Genomic DNA, 26,017 nt, shown 5'->3' on the forward strand with positions numbered 1-26,017 from the left:
CTCTCTCCAGCCACTATTAAGAGAAGCCATATCCCTACTCAACCAGAGTTGATTTGGTTGCAACAAACTAACTAGATCAGCTTAAGTAATGTTGGTTGAGGCCTAAAAGTTTTATGCTTGAAGTTGTGTTGGTTTAATCCTCTTGTTGACCTCCAACCAACACAGGTTGCCTAAACTGCAGCTTGTAAAATTTTCAACCTTGGCGTCTTGAATTTTTATCATTATTTTTTCTTCTACTATTGCTCATATGTGGTTTTTTTGGGTTTTGCGTGTGCTAGGGAGAGGGGGGGGGGGGGGGTTGTTGGGCTGGTATTGGTTCAAGTCCATATGAAATTACTTTTGCCACATTGTATTTCTTGTTCTATCAAATAAAGCTTACCAATTTCTTAATTCACATGAAGGGTCTGTGAAAGATTCAGTGGTAGGTGAGGAGCGTATTGCACACTACTTGCTGACAGTTTTAAATACTCTAGGGACCCCCCCTTCATTGGAAGCATTTGAACAATAGGAGACTGGAAGGGATTCGGTATGATCCTGAGGAAAAACATGAGTATAACCTTAAAGATCTTCAGCCAAAAAGGAGGAAGCCACCAAATGACTCTAATATGCTTTACGTTGAGGTAATATAGGAATGGTTCTCATCTATGTATATCTAAAAGCTGAAGCGTAATATTTATTACTGCTGAGCTCCTGTTGCGTCATCTCATCGCCACATAATTATTATTTTTCTTATTTATTTTTTATTCTTATTTATTTTTACAAAAAAATAAATAGATTATTGACTTTACACATTCATCTTGAGCAGTTTTAACATTATATATTAATTTTACCCTCACATATTCTCCCACTTTAATTTAGAATTTATTTTTTATTCTTATATAAATCAATTGATTAAACTACAGACACAACTTTCTATCTCCTAGGAAGTTACAAATTTTGCACCTTTTATATTCCTTTCCACAAAAAACAAAAAGGAAAAAAACTTTTTTTTTTTTACTCTCTACGCTCTTCTTTCTTTGTAATTTATTTCTTGCACAACTTTGAAACCAACGCCACTTCGTTTTAGAGGAGTAATAGTAGAAGAAAAAGAAGGAAGATGAGAGGACTGTCTGCGGTCTTCACCCTGATAGAGCATCTCTTCTTTCTCCCACTATTTTTTCCCATAATTTAAATGGTTAATTTGACATGCTCTGTTTTTTTTTTTAATCTTTTTTTTTTTTTTTTTTTTTTTTTTTTTTTTTTTTTTTTTTCTGTTTTTTATTGTTGTGTTTGGTTTTGGGGACAGAACTTCAAAGCATAAAAGCCCTAGAACCATCTGTAAACCAAAATCTACAATTTTTTTATTTATTTATTTTCATTTTACTTTCTACTTCTAATTTGTTTTGTGTTTTCTTCATTACAAATATGCCTTTCTTTTTTGGTTTTCAGGAAACAAAAGTCTCTTCTCATGAAAGCTTGCAGCAAGTTGTCGTCCTAGCACAGATTCTAATATGTACATCTTATTTCTTTTTAAAATTTTATTTCTGGACTTTGTTTGCTTAAGTAATCCAATTTATTGCTCTCTTAACACATTATTATTATATTAATATGCACTTGAATATTGTCCTAGCAACGTTGATCGAATATGGGCTCAAATTGCAAATTTGGAATTACTAAGTTGTAATTGTAAAACCACATAAGTGATTCATTTTAATATACATACCTGTTTAGGACGTTTTTCAGTGATTCATTAAGTGTTGTTTCTTTACACGTGATGTTTTGTTGGCCCAACTTTAGCCCAAAACACCGACTCCTTCAAGAAGGTCACTCTTTTCCTCTCTCTCCGAAAAAATCGGATCATATATTTGTGAATCATTTTAATTTTTATTTAGTTTTACTAATTCGTTTATTTCAAATTACTTTTAGTTTGAGCATCGTTGGTTTCAAAAGTCAATTTGGATTATAAGACTCTAATCTGCACCTAAGAATTTGTTAAATTGTTTGTTCGTTTTTCAGATTTCAATTTGCCTCCAATAAGGTCCCCTTTCTTTCTTTCGGCATGTTTTCTTTTTCCTTTTTTCCTTTTTATTGTTGTGTTTGGCCGCAGAGAAAAGCTCAAATATTTTCGGTAGTATAATTTGAGTTTATTTATTTATTTGTAGGTGGTATTGACAACTTTCATTGTGATTTAATGGTTGGGATGGTGCACACGAAAGCTTCTTCGAGAGAAACTTGGCCATTGTTGGTGGCAATATACGGTTAGTGAGGACAGTTATGACTTGTGAGGTGATTGGAGCAACGGTATTCCATATTACCTTTCTGTCACTCTTAATTTCTTGCTTAAGGTAATAAAAGGTTTCCACCTTCTGTTGGGTGTGAAAGGAGTGTGGGCTGTTTTTTATTTTTTGGTTTTGATGGGTTTTCCCAACTCTTTCATGTTAGAGCTTATTGCATTGATATTAGCAATGGTCATGAATTTTTTTGGGGGAAGGGTTTGTGTATAACATGACTGATAAAATTCCTCAATGAAGGAGTGGTACTGGAATAAATATATATATATATATATATATATATTAAAAAGGAGTTGTAGCTGTAGTTTCCTTTATTTAATTTAAATTTTTTTGTTAGCCCACCAAGGAGGTTAAATTTAATCTCAAACCATTGATATATATGTAGAACAAGATGCTTTTTTTTTTTTTTTTTTTGCAAGTTATCCCATTTAGTTATAAAATCTACTAAAAGTTGAAACTATCTATGTTTGGTATGGCTTTTGGAGCCTAGATATGTCTTCTCTAGCGATCACTTCAGCCCAAAGATGTTTGCCAAAGCTTTGTAGGAGTTTCTTTATGTTGTCTTGCTCTGAGTCTCTCACCCTCAGTTCGTCTTCTTCTCCCTTCAATTATAACCTTCTTAGATGCCTATGTATTTATTTATTTGAATAACATATTGGTAAGCTATCTCAGTAAGTGCAATATATATATATATATATATATATTAAAAAGGAGTATTTTTCTTTAATGTTTGGTTTTTCTTTATGTCTTTTAAGTTTTGGATTTTCTAAAAATAAATTAGTCTTGAAGGTGTTAGCAGTTAGCACTATTTGAAGAGTGAATTGCACTGGATATAGGATCAAGAAAGTTAACCAGTTTGTGCTGAAAATTTAGAATTGGGTATTGTTGAGAGTGATTTATCTAATGAGGAGAAAAAATAATCTATTCAAGTAGTAATTCTGCACTAACAAATGCATTTAAGAAATGAGAACCATGAGAACAAAAAAGAAAGCTTGATACTTTACAACTACTAAGTTTGGTCTAGAATATCAAATTTTAAGGCCTACTGTTATTGGCATCATAAAGCACGAAACAACTTGCCATATTCTATTTTCATTAAATACTTGGTATTATTTTGTTATGAGAGATGGTAGTTAAATAGTATTAATGTTATAGGTTATAGCAATCTAACACTGATCATCTTGAATGCCATTTGATATTCTATTATGGATTAAATTGCCATAAAAGGCTAGGATAAATCTATTAGCCAAAAAAAGAAAAAAGAAAAAGATAGATCATCTATCTTAGCATTTATCTAGAGATTGTGTTTGTGTAATGTGTAATGTGTAATGAGCATTGACTTTACTGTGTGTTTGTTGAGTTTGCATCATCTTTACATGTTTGATAAATTATGTTTGGTCCTGCATTTTATTATTGTCATGTTTTTTTTTTTCCCCCTCCCAAATGAAAGGCTTTGGAGTGCCATTTGTTGGGTCTAAATTGCTAAATTATTTGATTGGTTGCACTTGATGTCATATGAGCTTGCTGTACTTTTTTGTAGAATATTTGTGTGGACCGCATAACAATAGATTGTATGGATTAGGGGTAGCTATTCGTGATAGTGCAAGCCAATGTATATGAGCAATGTGTGTAAAATTAGAAGTAGGGAATGACCATATTGAAGTGCAGGCTATAAGATTACAAAGTGTAGTGCTTTGTGAATTTGTGGCTTCAAGAAGTTGAAGTAGAGTGTGTAGTAAAAAATTTGATAGATGAACTAAAGTCAGTTGGTCCACTAATTTGCAGATTTCCCAGATCCTTAATGATAGTAGTGGGCTTGACTCTTCTATCAAGAATATATGTTTCTCTTATCATCTTCCTCGAAGCAGCATATGAAGCAAAGAACTATATTGATGCAATATATTGGCTAGAGGAGTCCCTTCCATGTATTATGAGTCTAATAGGCAGTGATGTACCTGTTACTTAATATTATTAATAAAGTATACACTATAGTTTTATTCACACACACAAAAAAAAGGTGTCTCTATTAAGCAAATTCAAAATATTGTTATTTTTCCAACAATGTAAAAACATTTTTAGGCATGTATGATTAGAGATTCCAAACATGTAGATACCTTTATACAAATGTATTTTTAGTTTAGTTACTCCTTTGTTTGATATTCCGTGTGTACTTAGATACATTTCAATAAAGATTGTTGTTCATAAAAAAAAGAAATAGTCATTTTATCCATTTTAAAATCATAGTACCTTCAAGCAAAGTAAATATTAGTAATTTTTATATTTAAGTACCCTGTGCATTGCACGGGTTAGCGACTAGTTTACTTAATTTATGTAGGATGGCCAAAGTATTTTAAAACTTTTTGTTATTGGGACAACATAGATCCGAATGAACTTCATGATAAGTCTTGTTGTAGGATTATTACATGGTTATTAATATCATCTTCATTCTCCTGAATGGATGGCAAATGATCATCATAAGAAAATTGTTTTGGGACGGTTAGTTTTCTTGTCATGATTGAAGAGCTTTTAGTTTTGATAACATGTTTTACTTGCTGGTTATGGACATTCATGTAGAACATCATGAAGTTAATCTGTTGTGCTTAGTGTATGAAGGGGTTTTTTATGACCAGGCAAGAGCATGTAAATCTAGAAATGTTGGTAAATACTAGACAGTGTAAATGAACTATCATTATAAATATGGCATGCTTAGTTTGAAATAGATGATCAGTAAATTCAGAAAAAAAAAATGATCTTTCTTTATTTATTTATTTAGCTTCAGTTGATGGCTTTTTAAAAAAGGATGAGAAGCTTTTTTGCTTTCTATGACTTTAATGTTATTTTGTTAATTCTTTAAAAAAATGAAGAATTGTTGAAGAGTGAATGGCAATAATTTATAGTAGGGATAAATGAGCAAACAACAAAAGCTTGTTCTGGAGTGGTTGAGATGATGTCAAGGTAAGCAAAAAGATGGTATTTAATTTAGAAGTATCATTGAGTAAGATTGTGTTGCTTGAGGTGGATATTTTGATTTCAATGAGAAGATTTGAAAAAGAATAAGTGGGATTAGTGGTAAAAGATAGGAGAACAAACATTTGTCACTACATGGAATCAAAAGTTGCCAAGCTTTTCAAACATAGTTTTCTATATATATACACACTCTAGCTCTTTTGCAAGTTACTTTTTATGCCATTTGTAGTTCTTATTGTTGTGGCTTATATTAGCTGGTCTCCATGTGACCTGTGAATGTCCTGTTTTATTTTATGTCATTCCTGAATTTATAGTTCTTTACAATTTTCCTTTTAGGATCTTGTCACAAAAGTCCAATGTACTTTGTATTTAACTCTGTTAGAATTCACTGATAATGTAGAAGATGAGAGTGACTTGGAGAGTCATATAGAGCAGCAGTTTGAAGCATTGCAGAAGGCATTTAAGATACCTCATAAGGCCTTAGAAGCTCATTGATGGTATGAAAAAAGCTTCTTACTTCATTTAGGGCGGGTAAACTTGGTCCATTCATCCTTGATGATGTCTCTGATGCAAATACTGTGTCTTGAGTTAGTCACTTTTTTTTTTTTTTGGTGTTACATCACGATTGTATATGCTAGTCTTTTTTTTTTTTCCTCCTACTTTCTTTTCTTGTGTTGATGTCTCAAATTTACTCAAGTTGTATTACAAAGCTAACAGATGCTTGCATGTGTTGGTGAGTTCTTGTCACATTCTTAATGAAAAATCTGCATTCCAATGCTAGTGATGCTCAATTTTAGACGCACTAGATGATAGCAATCTTTTGTTTTTTGATGGGATTATAGCAATCTTAGGTGTTGTTTGGATGAGTGAGTTTTGAGTGATATGATTTTGTTTTCATCACTCATCATCCAAAATTTGTGGGACCCACAGAAAATTTTTTGTTTGGATACCATCACTCATATTTGGTCACCCGGTTTTGGTCATCCAATCACTCAAAAAACTGAGTGATGAAGAGCAAAAATGAAAACACAATTTCCTTGTTTTCAAGGCTTATCACCCATGACTTAGTGGCAGTTTTGTAATAAGCTGTCTCGGTGGGGCCCATTCAACCAGTGACTTGTCCCATCTATCCGACCGTTGGAGCTACTTCCCTGTTACTCTCCCTTTCCCAGGTGCGATATTATCTCCCAGGTGCAGTAAATCTCTCTCCCTCTCCATTTATCATATCGGAAGAACCAAACCGATAGCAGCGAAGATGAAGACGACACCTTCTATTATCGCTACCCTTCTTCCTCTTCTTCAAACCCAGCATCTACCACAACCTCAAAACCCCAACAAAACCCCAATGCCAACGATAACAGAGCCGCCAAAACCAAAGGTGGGTCTAAAGGGCTAGCCCCATCAAAATCAATGCTCTACCAATCAAACCTAGACTACACCCTCACCAACTCCGACCTCCACACTCTCTTCTCCACCTTCGGCAAAATCGCCCGCGTCACCGTCCTCAAAGACTGCGTCACCCGCCAAAGCCGCGGAGTCACTTTCGTCCAGTTCGTCTCCCAGGACCACGCTCTCTCCGCGGCGCGTCAAATGCCGTGTCTTCGAGCTCAGGCAAAGCTTGCTGCTCTCTCAACGGCGCCGGTGACGGAGTCGGATAAAATGACGTCGAAGCAGAGATCGGTCTGGAGGAGAGTGTGCATCATGATGCGGTAGCGGAACTCGAAGATCTGTAGAGGGAGGATGGCACCGGGGAAGAGGAAATATAATAAAAATATTTGGGGAGGGCGACGGCTCTGGAGGAAGAGAAAAGAATTTGGGAAGGGGGCGGCTGGGAGAAAAAACCTATTTGTGGGTAAGGGTTATGATCGTTCTGTAGAGGGATTTTTAATTGATATTTGTGGGACCCAGTGAGTTGACATAAAGATGAGTAATGGAGTTTCAAAACTTACTCAGATATTTCACCCAAACAAGTCACAAATAGAGTCATCAGAAATTGGGGTATTTTTGAGTGATAGTGAGGAGTGATAAGTGATGAAAACTGAGTGATAAGTGATGAATGACCATTTTTTTTAAAACCAAACAAGGCCTTAGCGATTTTTATTCCAACATTGATTACAAATTGCTACTAAGATCAATAAGAGATTTTTATTCCAATATTAAAAATAAAAAAAAAAAAAAAAAAAAAAGGCCGGCTCTAAAAATTCCATTAAATGTTTTGTTTGGTTGGGTGTAAAAGGGAGGGGATGAAAAATGTAGGAAAATGAGAGGTTTTCTTTGTTTGATGTGGTGGAAAAGACAAAAGAGGAAAAGTAGGGGAGAAAATGTTTAAATAAATGTCTATTTTTAATTACGATCTTTTCTTTCATCTTTTGATGTAATAAGAGTATAACAATAGGGTTTTATTTCAGCATGGTCACTAATTATTCTAGTGAGTAGCAAGTATTCAAAGCTGGATCTAATTTAGAAAATGACTAAAATTTAAGAGAGGAGATCAAAATTCATTGGTCCCTTTGCATGTATAATGTAGGGGTATCCACGGGTCAGGTCGGCTCAGGTTTGGACTCAACCCGGAACTGACCCGACTCTGACGGGTTGAAGGACGGCGGACCCACCGCCGACCGCGAAAAACAACGGGTCGAGGCGGATCGGGCTCGGGTGGACGACGGTTGGACCCAACTGGACCGAAAGACAGAAAACAAAGACGAAACTGGGTACAAATTTCACAAATCTTAAGAACAAATCTACATACCCAAATATCAGTAACCATAAATCCGAAGAACCCAGACAGAAATGGAGAGAAATAATAGCAGATCTGAACTTGCATGAGACTAAAACGAAGAAATAAAGAGTGGTACTGGCAGATCGGCGGTGATGGTGCGATGAAGGAGATTCATAGCTCAGTGATGGTGCGATGAAGGAGATCCGTAGCTCAGCAATGGTGCGATGTTCGAAGATCTAAAGATGCAGATCGGTGATGGTGTGATGAAGCGATGGAGGAGGTTCGAAGATCTAAAGATTCAGATCAGCGATGGTGTTGGCTATTGAGCGTGAGACTCTGAGGCGAGACTGAGCGAGTGAGTGGACAGAGAAACTGAGGGTGAGTGAGCCGGTGATGGTCTGAACTGGAGTGGAGAGTATAGAATGAATAAGAACTGGGTTATATACACGGTCGGGTCGGGTGGATCGGATTTTGGAAGGGAAGACCCGCCATCCAACCCGCCGGAATCGGTTTGGGATGGCAAGGACCCGCCACTGACCACCAGGTAGTCGGGTCGGACGGTTTTCGGTTTGGGTCCGGTCAGTTTGGCCGGATGGGTCGGGTCTGCGATTTTGTTGGACACCCCTAGTATAATGTAGAGCAAAGTTGATCAATATGAGATATCATTGAAAAAAAATTGAAGGCATTATTCAACAAGACTGTTTGGAAAATAATTGGTGAAATCATTCATATTGAGACGCTATTTTTCTTAAATTTTAAGCATAATTTAGTTGTTAACAAATGTAATGATCATTTTGGTTCTAGTGTCCTCAAATTTGGAAAAAGGTTGTTCTTTTTTAAGTTTTGTGCCTCTTTATTTTAAGTGACACTCATTTTTCTTTTTTGGGATTGCGTTACTTGCTTTCACATATTTATTTAAAAAGTGTTGTAATTAAGTTACAACCTCTAAGTATTAACCATATGATCTTAATATTGACCAAATTATTATTATTTTAATTGGACATTGGCTCTTGGGTAGTTAAATTCTAGTTCTTAGAAGTTTGATCCCAAATTTTAATGGGATATTAGGGAATTCCATTATGTAATTGGCCGTTTCATGTTATCCCCTTAAACTATTTTCCAATAATTTTTGTGGGATTGCATTTATGTTCTTCAATTTTCATATAGACAATATTGGAGTGAATTCTAACAATATAAAATTCAATAATTAACATGATAGAAGTGGAGATTAAAACAATTCTTGTTGAGAAATCGGAGTTTTCTGACTCCTTTGGCATAAGAAGGATTTGAAAAATAACACTCATTATTCCCAAACATGATAACCAGTGGCCTATAATCATTGGTGTGTCATTTTTCTTTAAACATATTCTTAATATATTATTTATAATTTTGGTTTAAGTTAGAAAGAGCTTTTGATGGAAATGAAAATTTATAATTCCAAATACTAATGCCACTCCTTTCAATGCAAATTACAGTCAATATTTTCTAATTAATTAAGCATGTTAGTATACACGGTGCTTATTGATTAGGAAAAATAATCATAAAACATGAATATAAGAATATATGCTTGCACATTCCAATCCAGGGATCTCGTAACTTTACACATAAGAATGTACTCAAGGGAGTATACACATCACTTCTTTATTTATTTATATCTCTTACTTGGAATTACAATGACATATATGTTTATTTATTTACATCATTTAGTGCTATATTTATTTAATTACATCACTTGAAAGCAAATTAAATAAAAAAAGTATTTATTTATTTACATCTTCTAATCCAAATAGCAATGACGGAATGCTTACGAATTATGGAAGGAATTTATGACTTTGAATTGAGCAATGTTCAGATTCTATTGGATGTGACCTATGTCGAACTCTTGAAATGTAATTTGTAATTATATAGTATATAAGAAACTTACCGTGAGAATAATACTATGAAAAAAGATAATATAATAGAAAAATAAATAAATATAAATTTAATATATTCATTAAAGATTATGGGTGCCAATGCCTTGCTGGCCAAACTTTGAAACACAATGTTCCATAAACAAGATTTAATTCCTTCATAAATTAAATAGATCAATGTTTCTTCTTCTATTTTTCTCTTTTTTCATTTGTTTTTATATATTTGTGAGGAAAGGTTGTGGGAAAAATAAAGATTTAAAAAGCCACTTGAGTTTTGGAATTTTATTTTCAATTTTCATCCAAAAAATATTTCTTGTTTTAATTTACTGTAAAACTATTTGTACTAAAAGGGTTTTTGTTATTTATTTAACGAAATTAAACATAACCAGCATTCAAGATTAGTCAACTGGATCAGTACCCATTGATAAGCATAAGAACTAAAATATATTCCCCATAAAAAAAAATACATAAAAAAAAAAACTAAAATAAAAAAAACCATAATAAATAATTAAATAGTACAAAGAACAAAAAGATAGATGGAAAAGAATAAACCACGTTAAGAATAGAACAATACTTTTACTAGCACACAAGAAGAACAAGAAGACAGATCTACCCTTACCTCTTCTTCTAATGATGACAATGAGCTTCAAATATCGTCATCGAGTTCAATCTCAGGTACATGAGCAATCTTGTGCAAATCTTCTTCTCTGCATTTTCTACTCAAATCAGGACAACCTTTGATCTCTAATTCTTTTAGTGCAGTGAGAGCTTCCATCCCCTCTGGGAGAGATGACAAATTAGGGCATTTGAAAATCGTAAGTCTGTGAAGTGATTTCAGTCGTGACAGCCACTCCGGCAAAGCCTTCAAATTTTCACATTCTCCAATCATGAGATGCTGTAAAGTGTTTGCAGATCCTTGGAGCCATTGGGGCAAAACCTCCAACTTAGGTAAACCTGAAATCAGCAATTTCCGGAGGCTCAACTTGAGATCTTGATTGTCTTCTCCTTCCACCTCCATCAAACTAAGCTCTTTACAATACATAATTGTCAAGGTTTCTAGGGCAGTTAGGTGTCTGATACTGAGTGACAAAGTGGTCAAACTTGGACATTCATTAACAAGCAATGTTCGAAGATTGGTGAGGCGCCCCTCCATCCCGTCAAACAGACATTTTAGATTCTCACATCGATCTATAAACAAAAATCGAAGAGAATCCAAGCAACCCACTGCCTTCTCCGACAAGCAGGTATGCTTTGTTGTAACTATCAAAAACCTGAGGCTTATTATGTCCCTTATACCTTTGGGCAACCGTTCAAGATTGTTGCAACGAACAAGCAGTAAAGTTTGCAAACTGTGCAGCTTGCAAATGGAATCTGGAAGTTGCTTAATTATGTCATTATGTGATAGGCTGAGATATCTCAAATGTTTTAAACTTCCGATAGAACTTGGCAACACCTCAAAGGATGAGTTGACCAAAGTAAGCACCCGCAAGTGCTTAAATCTTGAGATGCATGTTTCAAGTAAGGTCATGGGTTGCTCTGTTAGGAAAATAATAGTCTGAACTTTGCTCAACTTCTCTAATTGTGTTGTAACTTCTTGGCCATTCTCCGAAATTGACAAATGACAAACTTCTGCAGCAACGGAGGACTTCTTGGCCACTACTGAACACTCACCTTTGGCAATTGAGAGTGCAAGATCATGGACAAGATCGTGAATTTTAAAGCTATAATCGTACGTATAGTTTACATAAACATCTTGAAACAGAGATCTTGACATTAACTCCTTGATATTCAAGTCACCAATATCTTCCAACTGTTGTTTTTCATTGTCAGGTGATTGAAGAAGTCCATGTGCCATCCAAAATTGAACCAAAAGAGAAGTTTTGAATTCATAATCCTTTGGGAAAAGAGAGCAATAGGCAAAGCATTGCTTCAAATGAAATGGCAAGTGATTGTAACTAATCCTCAATGCAGGTAAGATGTCACCCTCATTCTGTTTTAAATGCCATATCTCATTATCTCTCACAGATCTCCACTCCAGTTCATCAACTTTTGGATAAAGTAGGCTGGCTAAAGTCCTCACTGCCAATGGAACCCCTTTACATTTTTTAACAATGTCATTTCCAATTTCTAAGAGGTTTGGATACTGTTTTTCTTCTCCTTCCTTAAATGCCAATTTCACAAACAAAGACAAACAATCTTCTTGGGAGAGGCCATCTAAATGGTATGTAGGAGCTGTACCCATAATAGTAGCAACTGAGTTATTTCGTGTTGTCACTATGATTTTACTTTCATTGCAACTACCAAGTAACAAATCTTCCAATTCCATCCATTTATTACGATCCTCATTCCAAACGTCATCCAAGACAAGTAGAAATTTGTTATCTTTTAAAAGTTCTCTTAATCTAAATTGCAACTCATCCACACCCAAATTATCTATAAATTTCTTATCACTCAAAAGTTCTCTAAAGCTATTTTGCAACCCATCCATACCAAAATTCTCATCAATCTTATGAATTGCAGATTTAAGAATTTCTTTTTTCAACCTTGTAACATTGAAATCATCAGACACACACACCCACATTCTCAATTGAAAATGACCGACTACCTGTTCATCACTATACACCAACTTGGCAATTGCAGTCTTCCCCAAACCTCCAATCCCAACGATAGGAATTACATCCACATTTCTGCTGGAATTTTCATTTTGGTCCATCAAAAGATGTATTATATCTTTTTTGGCATCATCCCTACCGATGACATTCCGAGGATCAACAAAGGAGTGGGTCATTTCCCTCATTTCCTGCATATTTAACTTCCTATCTTCAAGTCCTTGAGCAAGATTGAATTTATCTTTCTCAGCTACAATTTCATCTACCCTCTTCCTAATATCTTTGATTTTATGTGCCATTTTAAAATAGACTGCAAGTGGATTAGAACTTGAAAATAAGTTACTCACCTAGTGCTCCAGTGTCTCTTCATAACTTCCTTCTGCAGAATTCGGTATTGAAATTCATCCAGCACATTCTCAGCATCTTGAAGGACGTCTTTGAGCTCCCCTAGCCAAATACTCAGCCTACGGTCACTGGCTTGCTTCTCCTCAGCATCCAAGAGTACGGCTTCGATGGCTTTGACAGTGCGCTCAAGCTTTGTCAGATCACTTCGGACGCCCCATGCTGAACTGAGCTCTTCGTAAATAACCGATCCGAGCAGCTCCAGGACCTTCACTGCGATGCCGTAGCCAATTTCAGCCATGTTCTTGATCTGGTGCAACGGAAACTGGAAAGGAAGTAAATCAAATGTGAGTGCTCTCTTGCTGGGCTGGAAGTGGAAAGTCAGATTTACAGGATGAGAGGCTTTATTATAGGCGGACAGCTTCAGATCTAGGGTTTGACTTTGGGGGTGGTGAAGAGCAAAGACAATCAAATGTGAAGATGAATGAGTGCTCACTGCTCGGTAGCGAGAATGGTAAAGTGTAAAACATAAAAACAACAAAGCAAAGAGACTTTATTGGATTTGGTGAGAGACCTTAAAAGTATTTTAGACTGTTAAAAGTCATTTATGCGTGGAGGCCGGAGGGTGTGGCCGTGTGGGGACGGAGCTCTGTACCCGCATGTGCGGACACTATATCTATATATTGGTATTATAGTAAAGATAAAAGGAAAATCAGTTGTATGTATATTAAGTATTAACTCTTTTTATTAAGTTTTTTCATGTATTCAGCAAAAAAAAGATAAAAAAAGAAGGTTTTTTCATGTAAATTACAGGCATAATCTACAAGTATTATTACCATTGATATAGCTTCTAATTAACAAATCAGATGTTTGGTCGTAGATTCACCACACTCTGTTCACCAACTTAGATATTTCTAAGTCACCGAATATAGTTTGCATGTTATGAGTAATTCTCTCTCTTTTCATTTTGGTAGGGTCCATCTTCACAGTCCAAATATTTATAGTATAAATTTTTCCAAAGCTATTAAAATAAATATATATGGGTGATTTAAAGTTATGTGAATATATAAAATCTTCATATTTCACTATGGATTGTTCAGATTATATATATATATATATATATATATATGTGTGTGTGTGGAGATGTCAAACACTATCACAATTTGAAAAAATATTTATGATTCTCAAAGAAAAAAAAAACTTTATATTCCTTCATATAATTTTGAATTATTTTTTAGAGATTTTAGGTAAAATTTTGTATATTAAGAAAGACTGTTGCTTTTCTTTAATTCTTTTTCATAAATATTATTGTATATGCTCTTTTTCTTTTCTTTTTTCTTTTTTGAGGTCAAATATTGTATATGCTCTAAAAAGTAAGAAACAAAAATTTACTTATTTTTACTAGAAAAAAAATATTAGGTAACTACTATTAGTTATTATAACATATATTACATATTTTTTACTTATACTACTAATATGGTGTAATGACTATTAGTTATCAATGTTGCATTCTTGGTACAAAGGAATCTTAAAACCGAAAATGACATCATAGAGGTATGTATTCAAATTCAACCCACCAATTAGACAAATTTAACTCAATCCAACCTAGCTTTGACATCTCAAATTAGTTTTTCTTTTTTTAGGGTTAATAGGTTAAATTGTTTTCTAAAAATGAAAAACAAAAATGTGTTGGGTTAGGTTTGGGTTAGCAAAATTTTTAACCCAAATAATTGAGTCAATCTATGTTTTTAGTGGGGGTGGGTCTGTGGTGGGTACACTTTTCCACAATCCTATAAAAAACTCATTCCATGCTCCTTAACCTACACCTTAATTTATAATTTTATATATCCTTATCAATCTCCGCAAATTTAGTTGTTCCCAGCTTCTCAAAAAAAAAAATTTAGTTGTTCCCTCGGCTCAAATTGCAATCAAAGTCACATTCCAATTCCATATTTCTAGCTTTTTCCTTTTCTTTTAGCTTTTTGTCAAAAGAGGGATTGATCATTGATGACAATGCCCTAAAAAATGCAAGCAGGCCCCTTCATGCCTTGCCAATTTCCAAGTAAAGGTGAAGAATTGTCAAAAGCTCACCTAATATGCTCTTGTTTTTTGAATCAATGGTGGGGGCGTAGTGGAAAATGATGGAAGCACCTTTGTAGCGGATCTCTCATTTTTTGGTAGTGGGTTGTGGGACCTTCTTAAAGGGCTGAGCATGTTTCATTTGTATTCATGTAAAGCGAGGAATTGCATTAGTGTTTCACACCACCCTTGTCTGAATGGCCCCCCATTTTTCAAAGAAACGTGCCTGGGATAAAGAAAGTGATAGTGTGATACGAAAAAGTCATCCGAATTTAGGTGGATAATGGAACAGCAAGGCTGTTTAAAGAGGTCGTAGTTTGTAGTCTGTACTTCTACATGAGAAGCCTCAACGGCTTCCTGTGGAACACTCAAAGCTGTAAAAAGGTTGGGAGGTGATTATAACTAGGCTAGATTTTATGGCTTCTCATGGAGCCTATACATCCTTATGAAATCGATGTTTTAAGCAATTAAGTGCAACATAAATTTTGGTAATGAAGTGGAAAAGTGATGAAAAATGTAAATACCACTCCGAGGACACAAACAATCCTATAAAATTCAATATAATAGAATTGATAGTCTGATACAAATAGTTAGAACTCACAAAACCTTTGAAATCTAAACTTTCTATGCAACCTCTACAAACAACTCACTTGCCAAACCACTATTATAGTTTTGAAACCTTTGGAATCCTTCTTAGTGATTTCCTCCACACAAACCATAACCCTTGACGCACTCCAATAAAACTCCTAACATAACTCAACTTCATCTATACTGGTTCAATTATGTTCATTTTTAGAATTATCACAGGTGGATATTTCTCGAGGTGAAGAAATTGGATTGGATTTTTTATTTTATTTTTTAAGACTAAATTGCAAATTATATCTCTAAAGTTTGGGGTAATATTTTGTCCCTCAAAATTTCAAAATTTTGATCTATTCCCTAAACACTAGGTATTGTTTAGATTTGCTCAATTCCATCAACGTGTTGTGCCTGCCTGCCCATTAAGCACTAGATTAATCAAAACGATTTCAAAATAAAGAGTGCAAACTAAGAACAATACCAAATATAAAGGGTGTAAAATCAAGACAAATATAAATATAGAGGGTGTCGTTGGGTTGCTAATCTAGCACTTAACAAACAATTAGACATGGTGTATTAGAAGGGAGCAAATTGAAATGATACCTACTGGTAGGGAAACATATCAAAATTTTAGAGGATAGAATCAAAATTACCCTAAATTTTAGGGATATCATTTACAATTTAGTCTTTTCTTTATATTTTTTTAAGTCCTCCACTCCGACCTAATTGAATTTATGGATAGCCAATTTTCACTTATTTTTTGGCAGTTTTTAATACTAAAGTACTATGCTTCACTGTCCCGGATCCTTTTATTTTTTTATTTTATCTACCGATTAAAACCATAAAAGAAGCTCACTTTAAAGCTTTAAACCCTTCCACCTCCCACTATCAGTTTCCACTCACTTAAAGTTTGTGGTAATTTTGATCTTGTTCCTTAAAATTTAAAAATTTGATATACTACCTTAATGCTAAGTATCATATGGATTTGTTCACTTCCACCAATTTGCTGTGCCTACTTATCCATTAAGCACTAAATTAATCAAAATACTTTCAAACATATAGGGTGCAAAATCAAAATAAATACAAATATATAAAGTTTTATTGGATTGCCAATCTGGCACTTAACAGACAATAAGGCGATACATAGCATTAAGATAGATAAAATCATATAAAAAATTTGAAACTTTAGGAGATAAAATCAAAATTCATCCAAATTTGAGAGATATAATTTGCAATTTAGTCTTGGTTTTGTTTATTAAATTCCAACCCCACCTAATTAAGTCCATGGACAGCCCCCATTATCACTTCTTTTACCCAGTTTTTAAAATTATGCTAGCTTTAAACCCTTTCTGAGTATGACAATTAATTTGCAGTGACCGAATCATGGGCTGAAATGAACAGATGTGATCAATAAGCAAAAAAAATTAGGTAACTAGTATTAGCTTCTTCTTCTTTTTTTTTTTTCTTTTTTTTTTTTCTTTTTTTGGTTGAGAAAAAGCCCCTAAAGCCCCTAAACTAGTATTAGTTATTATAACATATATTACATATTTTTTACTTATACTACTAATATGATGTAATGACTATTACTTATCAATGTTGCATTCTTGTTACAAAGGAATCTTTAAATAGAAAATAACACCATACCATAGAGGTATGTATTTTTTACCAATTTAACTCAATCCAACCTATCTTTCACATCTCAAATTAGTTTTTTCTAGGGTTAATAGGTTAAATTGTTTTTTAAAAAATGAAAAACAAAAATGAGTTGGGTTAGGTTTGGGTTAGCAAAATTTTTAACACAAATAACTGACTCAATCTACGTTATTATTGGAGTGGGTCTGTGGTAGGTACACTTTTCCCTGTGGGTCTGCCATGGGTTGAATTAGGTGGTGTGGGGCTTCATCTTGTGATTCTTGTGGATCTACAATGGGTTGGGTTCTGCCATGACCGACAAAGATGGTTTAGTGGGGGTGGGTTTGTAATGGGTACACTTTTCCACGGTCCCATAAAAAATATTCATTAATTCCATGCTCCTTAAACCCACGCCTTGATTCATAATTTTATATATCCTTATCAACCCCTGTAAATTTAGTTGTTCTCTCGGTTCAAATTGCAATCTAAGTCACATTCCAATTCCATATTTCTTGCTTTTTCCTTTTTAGCTTTTGTCAAAAGAGGGATTGATCATTGATGACAATGCCCTAAAAAATGCAAGCAGGCCCCTTCATGTCTTGCCAATTTCCAAGTTGTAAAAAATCTGAGTATTTGGGAAAATATCTAAGCACGCTCTCTAAATAGAACTTCTGCTCTTATTGAATGAAAAACAGAGAAAATGAAAGTGTTAAATCACAAGATACAACTCCTACGCTATATATACCAGCTGAATCAAGAAGAAGGAAGAAACTAACTCTTAACTACTTTCCTTAAAAAGCGGGAAATAAAACCGTTACAACTAATAACCAGTAAACTGTCAACACGTGTCCATTATTAACTAAAGCAGGTAAAGATTCTGCTGAGACGACATCGTTTGCATAAGGTGAATCAAGTCATTGTGGAAGGAGTAGCAAAACGCTGTCGTATTCACACAAAACGCTGTCGTATTTTGAGCTTCATTTAGTTGCAACTGAAGTGATGCCGTTTTGCACTGATGTGCTTCTTTCTTATTTTCAACACAAGTAAAGGTGAAGAATTGTCAAAAGCTCACTTGATATTATGCTCTTCTTTTTTTTTGTATCAATGGTGGGGGCATAGTGGAAAATAATGGAAGCATCTTTGCAGTGGGGCTCTCATTTTTTGGTAGTGGGTTATGGGACCTTCTTAAAGGGCTGAGAATGTATCATTTGTATTCAGGTAAAGCGATGAATTGCGTTAGTGTTTCACACCACCCTTGTCTGAATGACCCCTCATTTTTCAAAGCAACGTGCCTGGGATAATGAAAGTGATAGTGTGATACGAAAAAGTCATTTGAGTTTAGGTGGGATAATGGAATAGCGAGGCTGTTTAAAGAGGTTGTAGTTTGTACTTCTACATGAGAAGCCTCAACGGCTTCTTATGGAACTCTCAAAAGCTGTAATAAGGGTGAAGAGGTGATTATAAGTAGGCTAGATTCCATGGCTTCTCATGGAGCCAATACATCCTTATTAAATCGATGTTTTAAGCAATAAAGGGCAACACAAGATTTGGTAATGAATTGGAAAATTGAAATTTTTTTTTTTTTTTTAAAAAGTCTTTAAAGTAAATAACACTCCTGACACAAACAATCCTATAAAATTTAAAATAATAGAACTGTTATAAATAGTTAGGACACACAAAACCTTTGAAATCTAAACTTTCTACAAACAACCCACTTGCCAAACCTCTACTGTTGTTTTGGAACCTTTGGAATCTCAATGATTTCCTCCACACAAACCATAACCCCCGAGGCACTCCAATGAAACTCCTGACATAACTCAACTTCATCTATACTAGTTGAATTAAGTTCATTTTTATAACTATCACAAGTGGATATTTCTTGAGGTGAAGAAGTTGGATTGGATTTTTTAATACTATATTGCAAATTATACTTCTAAAGTTTGGGGCAATATTTTGTCCCTCAAAATTTCAAAATTTTGATCTACTCCCTAAACACTAGGTATTGTTTAGATTTGCTCAATCCATCAATGTGTTGTGCTTGCCTGCCCATTAAGCACTAGATTAATCAAAACAGTTTCAACATAAAGGGTGCAAACTAAAAACAATACCAACTATAAAGGGTGTAAAATCATGACAAATACAAATATAGAGGGTGTCGTTGGGTTGCCATCTAGCACTAACAAACAATTAGACATGGTGTATTGGAAGGGAGCAAATCGAAATGATACCTACTAGTAGAAAACATATCAAAATTTTAGAGGATAAAATCAAAATTACCCTAAATTTTAGGGATATCATTTACAATTTAGTCTTTTCTTTTTATTTTTTTTAGATTCTCCACTCCAACCCAATTGAATTTATGGATAGCCCATTTTCACTTATTTTTTTGGCCGTTTTTATTACTAAAACTATGCTTCATTGTCCCAGGTCCTTTATTTTTTATTTTATCTACCAATTAAAGCCATAAAAGAAGCCCGCTTTAAAGTTTTAAACCCTTCCACCTCCCATTATCAGTTTCCACTCACTAAATCTTTAGAGTTGTGAGCTGAACCAAACAATTTGTTAGGGATGGCAAAATGTACCCGACCCGTGGGTACCCGGTCCGACCCGACCCTAATGGGTCGGGTCTGGGTTTTCATTATAAAAAAAAAAAAAAAAAAAAACCCGAAGCGGGTTCGGGTATTAGGCATACCCGACCCGAACCCGACCTGTATATATAATATTTAAAAAAAAAATCCCTAAGTATAAATACTCACTTTTCCAACCCTAAATCCCTCAGACGTATTCTCTCACCCTCTCATTCTCTCCCAAGCCGCCTCCCATTCTCTCCTTCACCCTCACTCTCACTCTCACTTGAGTAAGACTGTTGCTGCTCACTTCGCCGGCACCGCTGCTCCTTGCATACCTCACCTCGCCAGTGCCGCTCCATTCCTCCACCTCGCTGGTCTTTCCTCCTTGCCTCCTTCACCTTGCCCCAGCCTGCAGAAGTCGCTGCTCCTCCCTCACCTCGCCAGGCCCTCCTCCACCTCACAAGGCCGCAACTCTCTCATCTCCTTCACCTCATTGTGAACTCAAGCTTTTGCAATGAAAATCGTTCTTTTTGTTCAAAGAATCAAATTTGTAATTTCTAGTTTTAGTGCTATTTTGGTTGAATAGGATCGGCTTGTTTGATTTAATTTTGTAGGGTCTTATTGTTCAGACCTAGGGTTTGTATGTTAATTCTTGTTTTTACTTTTGATGTGGGAAAATATTGTAATGAAAAAAAAAAGGTTTCCGATCTGTTGGTTGCTGAGAAAATAATGGGTTTTGTTGGTTTCCGATTGTTCAAATCTGTTGGTTGCTGAGAAAATAATGGGTTTTCTTGAGTGTTCTTTTTCCCCTCCTGTTTGGTTGTTGAGAAAATCAAAATCAGGCAAACATTTTTTTTTTATTGGGCCACAGAATGAGCCCTGAAGTACCATGGCCCAACGGGGCCTGTGGAGCCCGTGGGGCCCGGCAGGGGTGGGTCCAGGCCCCGGGAAAAAAATCAGTTTAGTAAACGGGCCGGGTCCGGGCCGAGGGTCTTGGCTCGCAGGTCGGGTCCGTGTATGGAAAAACCCAGCCTGAACCCGATCCGTTGCCATTCCTACAATTTGTGATCAATATTTACTACCCCAAAGGGGCCAAGCCCTCAACTGTATTTGTATGAAAGGAGTTTAAGAGCAGTAAAAGATCGGAGAACTGATAAACGTTTGTGAGAGTATTTTGTATCCTATAGGATCCATGTAGATGACCCTTTTTCTATAATATTAGCAGAAGGTAGGTAAATAAAAATTTGGAATGAGGATTGATCGATGATGACTCCTCCATGCATGAAATTAATATGAAGTATGCAAAATCCGGTTTATCTTTTAATTCAAGAGATTAAGTGTTTGTTTGGCATTGGCTTAAAAAGCCAATTTTTTTTACTATGCAGCTTATTTTTTCTATTATTCATGGGCCCTATTGCATTTTTTAATACTATTCGTGGGTCTCACTATACTATTTTAGCTACCTTTTAGTTTTATTTACAGTACTTTTAGCAAAAAAATTTCAGTTTCAGCTAATTATAAGTTTTTCCCAAACAGACACTAAGGTTGCGTTTGGAAAGTGAATTTAAAGTTAGCTTATTTTACTATTCAGCTTATTTTTGTTACTATTCATGGGTCTCGCTGCACTTTTTGGTACTATTTATAGATCTCATTGTACTATTTTAGCTAACTTTTACCTTTATCTACAGTACTTTCAACAAAAAGTTTTCAATTTCAGCTAAATAAGTTATTTCCAAACGGACTCTAAGTATCCATTTGAAAACAACTTATTTAGCTTTTTACTGAAAACTTTTTGCTAAAAGTGTACTAAAGTATATTTGTATCTTGAAAAAATTTGAAAAAGTGAGAAAATGCGGAAAAATGTGAGGTTTTAAAAAGTTGTACATAAAAACTAAAAGCTAAAACCTAAAGTTGATGCCAAACAATAAGGATGTAGTGTAAAACCTAAGTTTTACCCCTCCAATCCCAACATGCCACATCATCATATTACATATTAAAGAATAAGCACAATCGCACTTAATCAATTATAATATCCATTTGAAAATCCAACTTAACTGTGAGTTTATTGAGATACTATTATGTGCGGTAGGATGAATTGAGTTTTAAGTAAAAAGCTGATGTGACAATCTCTTATTGAATGGTGTAAAACATGGGTTTTACACCTTATCCTTGCCAAATTCAGACTTTTAATTCAAACCCCTAAAAAATACTTATCAAGAATAAAATTTACTTGACTGCTAATCAGTTTATGCTTGCACCTTACATTTTATGTCATTTGTAGTTCTTTTTATTATTGTAACTTAGACTGGGTCTCCACGTGACCTATGAATATCTTGTTTCATTTTGTCATTTTTGAATTTCTAGTTCTTTATTTTTTACCATTCAGGATCTTGTCATAGAAGTCCAATGTGCTTTGTATTTAACTTTTTCAGAATTCATTGGTAATGTGGAAGATGAGAGTGACTTGAAGGGTCTTATAGAGCAACGGTTTAAAGCACTACAGAGTAGCAAGTAGTTGATATGAGGGGCAAAAAATTAAAATCTAAATCCAATTTACATAATAATTAAAATTCAAGTGAGGAGATCAAAATCCTGAACTCATGACCAATCTATTGGTCTCTCTGCTTGTATAATGTACAGTGTAGCTAATCAATATGTGATATCATTGAAAATAAATGAAGGAATTATTCAACAAGACTATGTGGGAATAATTGCTGGAATCATTCATATTGAGGTGCTTAAGTGTTCTTAATTTTTAAGAATAAACTAGCTTTTAACAAAGGCGATAATTGTTCTGGTCTTAGTGTCCTTAAATTTGAAGCATAAATTAGCTTTCAAGAAAAGTAATGATGTTCCTGTTAATGTTTTATAGTATTTGGATTTTGAGTGACACTTAAAAAGGGTTGAATTCAAGTTAAAATCTCTAAATACTAACCTTATATTTTTTATAGGTGTGGGGCCGAGCGATGACACTCGCTTGGTAAATAAACCTAATTATCTTAATGCAACTTCATGATAATTCCATTAGATTATTGGTCATAAATTTTTATCCCCTCAAACTTGTCCTCAGTATTTTTAGTGGGAATGCAATTTTGTTCTTCAACTTTAATGTGGACGTACGAGGGAATTCTGACAACATAAAATTGATCAATGAACACACCATAGTAGTGGAGATTAAAGCAATACTCATTGGTAAACTTAATTTTAGTATCTCATTTATAAATCTGGTTTAAGGTAGAAAGAACTTTCTTTAGGAATGAAAATTTATAATACTAAATACAAATATCACTATGTTCAAAACTCAATCCCCATAACTCAAACTTCAATTCCTATCACTCAAAACTTAATTCCCATAACTCAAACTTCTAACCTATATCTCATATCCTATTCTCCATTTTTCTCTTAACTTGATCAACTTCTTTTCAACTTTTACTGTTGCACATCAAATTTTCACATTGGCTTTTTCTTTACAAATTAAATAAAGTTTGGTTTAGGTAAACTTTTTTTTTTTTTTTTTTGATAAGAAGGTAAACTTATTTTGTTCTCAATTTGTTGCATCAGAGAACTTCAAAATGTTAATAGGTTATGAGTGAATGAGAAATTGACTCATAAAATGACCAATTGAAGATGGTTTTAATTGGTAGAATCCATAAGTCCCACATAGGAAGAAATTGGACTTTTATAAATATATATATATATATATATATAGAGAGAGAGAGAGAGAGAGAGAGAGGTCCATGTGGGCTGTCCTAATATTAAATAATTATTTATTTTCATTTTTTAAGTGTCTTCGTTTATTGCGCAGTTTTGATTTTTTACAAAATAGAGTGCATGTTCAGATGACACAATATAAATATAATTATTATGTTATACTCCCTTAATGCTAGGTATTGTTTGGATTTGCTTACTTCCGCTAATGTGTTGTGCTTGGCTATCCATTAAGCACTTGATTAATTAAAACTGTTGAGTGCAAAATCAAAATAAATACAAATATAGAGGATGTGGTTGGGTTGCCAATTTGGCACTTAACAGGCATGGTGCATTGTATGGGAGCAAATCATAAAGATACATAACATTTGTGGATCATATTAAAATTTTGAAAATTTAGGAGAAAAAATCAAAATTAATCCAAATTTTAGGATATAAATTTGCAATTTAGTTTTTGTTTTATTCACTTTTTCTTTTTAAATTCCCACCCGACCCAATTAAATCAATGGATAACCCCATTTTCACATCTATTTTCCCAGTTTTTAAAGCAATGCTACCTTTTTTTTTTTTTTTTTTTTGGATAAAAGATAGAATTCTAACACTTTTTTAATCATTTAACGACAAAATTCTAACATGCTTGATTTGAAACAGATGATCAGTAAGTTCAGAGGAAAATGATCTTTCTTTTTCTTTTCTTTTTTTTTTTCTTTTTTTTAAATTTTAAATTTATTTAGCTTCAGTTGATGTCTTTTTAAAAAGGATGAGAAGCTTTTTTGTTTTCTACGGCCGTAATGTTCTGTTGTTAATACTTAAAAAAAAATGAAGAACTGTTGAAAGAGTGAATGACAATAATTTATGGTAGGTATAAATGAGCAAACAACAAAAGCTTGTTCTAGGGTGATTGAGATGACATCAAGGTAAGCAAAAAAATGGTATTTGATTTAGAAGTAAATAAGGGAAAACTTACAAGGAACCCTATGGACAATACATAAATTGGGGAAGGGCAAATTCACCTGTTTTGCAGTATCATTGAGTAAGATCGTGTTTGAGGTGGATATTTTGATTTTAATGAGAAGATTTAAAAAAGAATAAATGGGATTAGTGGTAAGTGATAGGAGAACAAACATTTGTCTCTACATGGAATCAAAAGCTGCCAAGCTTTTCCAAAATGCTTTTCTATATATATATATATATATATATATATGTATGTATATATATACACACACTCTAGCTCTTTTGCACATTACTTTTTATGTCATTTGTAGTTCTTATTGCTGTGGCTTATATCAGCTGGTCTCTATGTGACCTGTGAATGTTTTGTTTTATTTTATGTCATTCTTGAATTTATAGTTCTTTACAATTTTCCTTTCAGGATCTTGTCACAGAAGTCCAATGTGCTTTGTATTTAACTTTGATAGAATTCACTAGTAATGTAGAAGATGAGAGTGAGTTGGAGGGTCCTATAGAGCAGCAATTTGAAGCACTGCAGAAGGCATTTAAGATACCTCATAAGGCCTTAAAAGCTCATTTGATGGTGTCAAAAAAGCTTCTTACTTTATTTAGGGTAGGTAAACTTGGTCCATTCATCCTTGATGATGTCCCTGATGCAAATGCTCTGTCTTGAGTTGTTAGTCACTTTCCTTTTTTGGTGTAACATTGCAATTGTATATGCTGGTCTTTTCTTTACCCTTCTTTTTTTTCCCTCCTACTTTCTTGTGCTGATGTCTCAAATTTACTCAAGTTGAATTACAAAGCTAACAGATGCTTGCATGTGTTGGTGAGTTCTTGTCACATTCTTAATGAAAATTTTGCTTTCCAATACTGATGCTCCATTTTGGACGCACTGGATGATTGCAATTTTTTTTTTTTTGATGGGATGGTAGCAATCTGTGTCCAAAATTAGTTGTTAGGACACAATAACATTAATTACAAATCACTGCTTAGATTGATAAGCGTTTTTTATACCAGGTATTTAAAAAAAAAAAAAGAAAAAAAAGAAAAAAAAAAAGAAAGAAAGGTGTCCAGCTCTAAAAATTCCATTACACAGTCTGTTTGGATGGGTTTAAAAGGGTGAAGATGGAATTTACTATTTTATCTATTTTTAATTACAATCGGTTTTTTTCATCCTTTGTTGTTATAAGAATATAACAGTAGCAGTAGGGTTTTATTTCAACATGGTCACAAATTATTTTAGCGAGTAGCAAGTAATTGATGTGAGAAAAATTTAAAACTGAATCTAATATAGAAAATGATTAAAATTCAAGAGAGGAGATCAAAATCCATTGGTCCCTTTGCTTGTATAATGTAGATCAAAGTTGATCAATATGAGATATCATTGGGAAAAAAAATTAAAGGCATTATTCAATAAGACTGTTTTGAAATGCTTGGTGAAATCATTCATATTGAGGTGCTATTGTCGTTAAATTTTAAGCATAAATTAGTTGCTAACAAATGCAATAATTGTTTTGGTCTTAGTGTCCTTAAATTTGAAGCGTAAATTAGCTTTCAAGAAAAGTAAATGTTGTTCTTTTTAAAGTTTTGTGCCTTTTGGATTTTAATTGACACCCATTTTTCTTTTCGGGATTGCATTGCTTGCTCTCACATATCTTTTTAAAAAGAGATGCGATTAAGT

At 34.0% G+C, this 26,017-nt stretch overlaps 1 protein-coding gene and 2 pseudogenes across 1 annotated transcript; 2 read left to right on the forward strand and 1 right to left on the reverse strand.

Moving 5' to 3' along the window:
* LOC126691540 (probable galacturonosyltransferase 4) overlaps window positions 1-26,017 on the forward strand; it is a 94,296-nt pseudogene that overhangs the window by 4,834 nt on the left and 63,445 nt on the right.
* On the forward strand, window positions 344-25,204 carry LOC126691541 (short integuments 2, mitochondrial-like; annotated as a pseudogene).
* LOC126693760 (disease resistance protein RGA2-like) lies at window positions 9,570-12,793 on the reverse strand. The gene has a single exon (XM_050389885.1). The coding sequence runs from the start codon at window positions 12,772-12,774 to the stop codon at window positions 10,513-10,515; it is 2,262 nt and encodes a 753-aa protein (XP_050245842.1). The 5' UTR covers window positions 12,775-12,793; the 3' UTR covers window positions 9,570-10,512.

The sequence above is a fragment of the Quercus robur genome, chromosome 7 (assembly GCF_932294415.1).
Source record: "Quercus robur chromosome 7, dhQueRobu3.1, whole genome shotgun sequence".
Lineage (NCBI taxonomy): Eukaryota > Viridiplantae > Streptophyta > Magnoliopsida > Fagales > Fagaceae > Quercus > Quercus robur.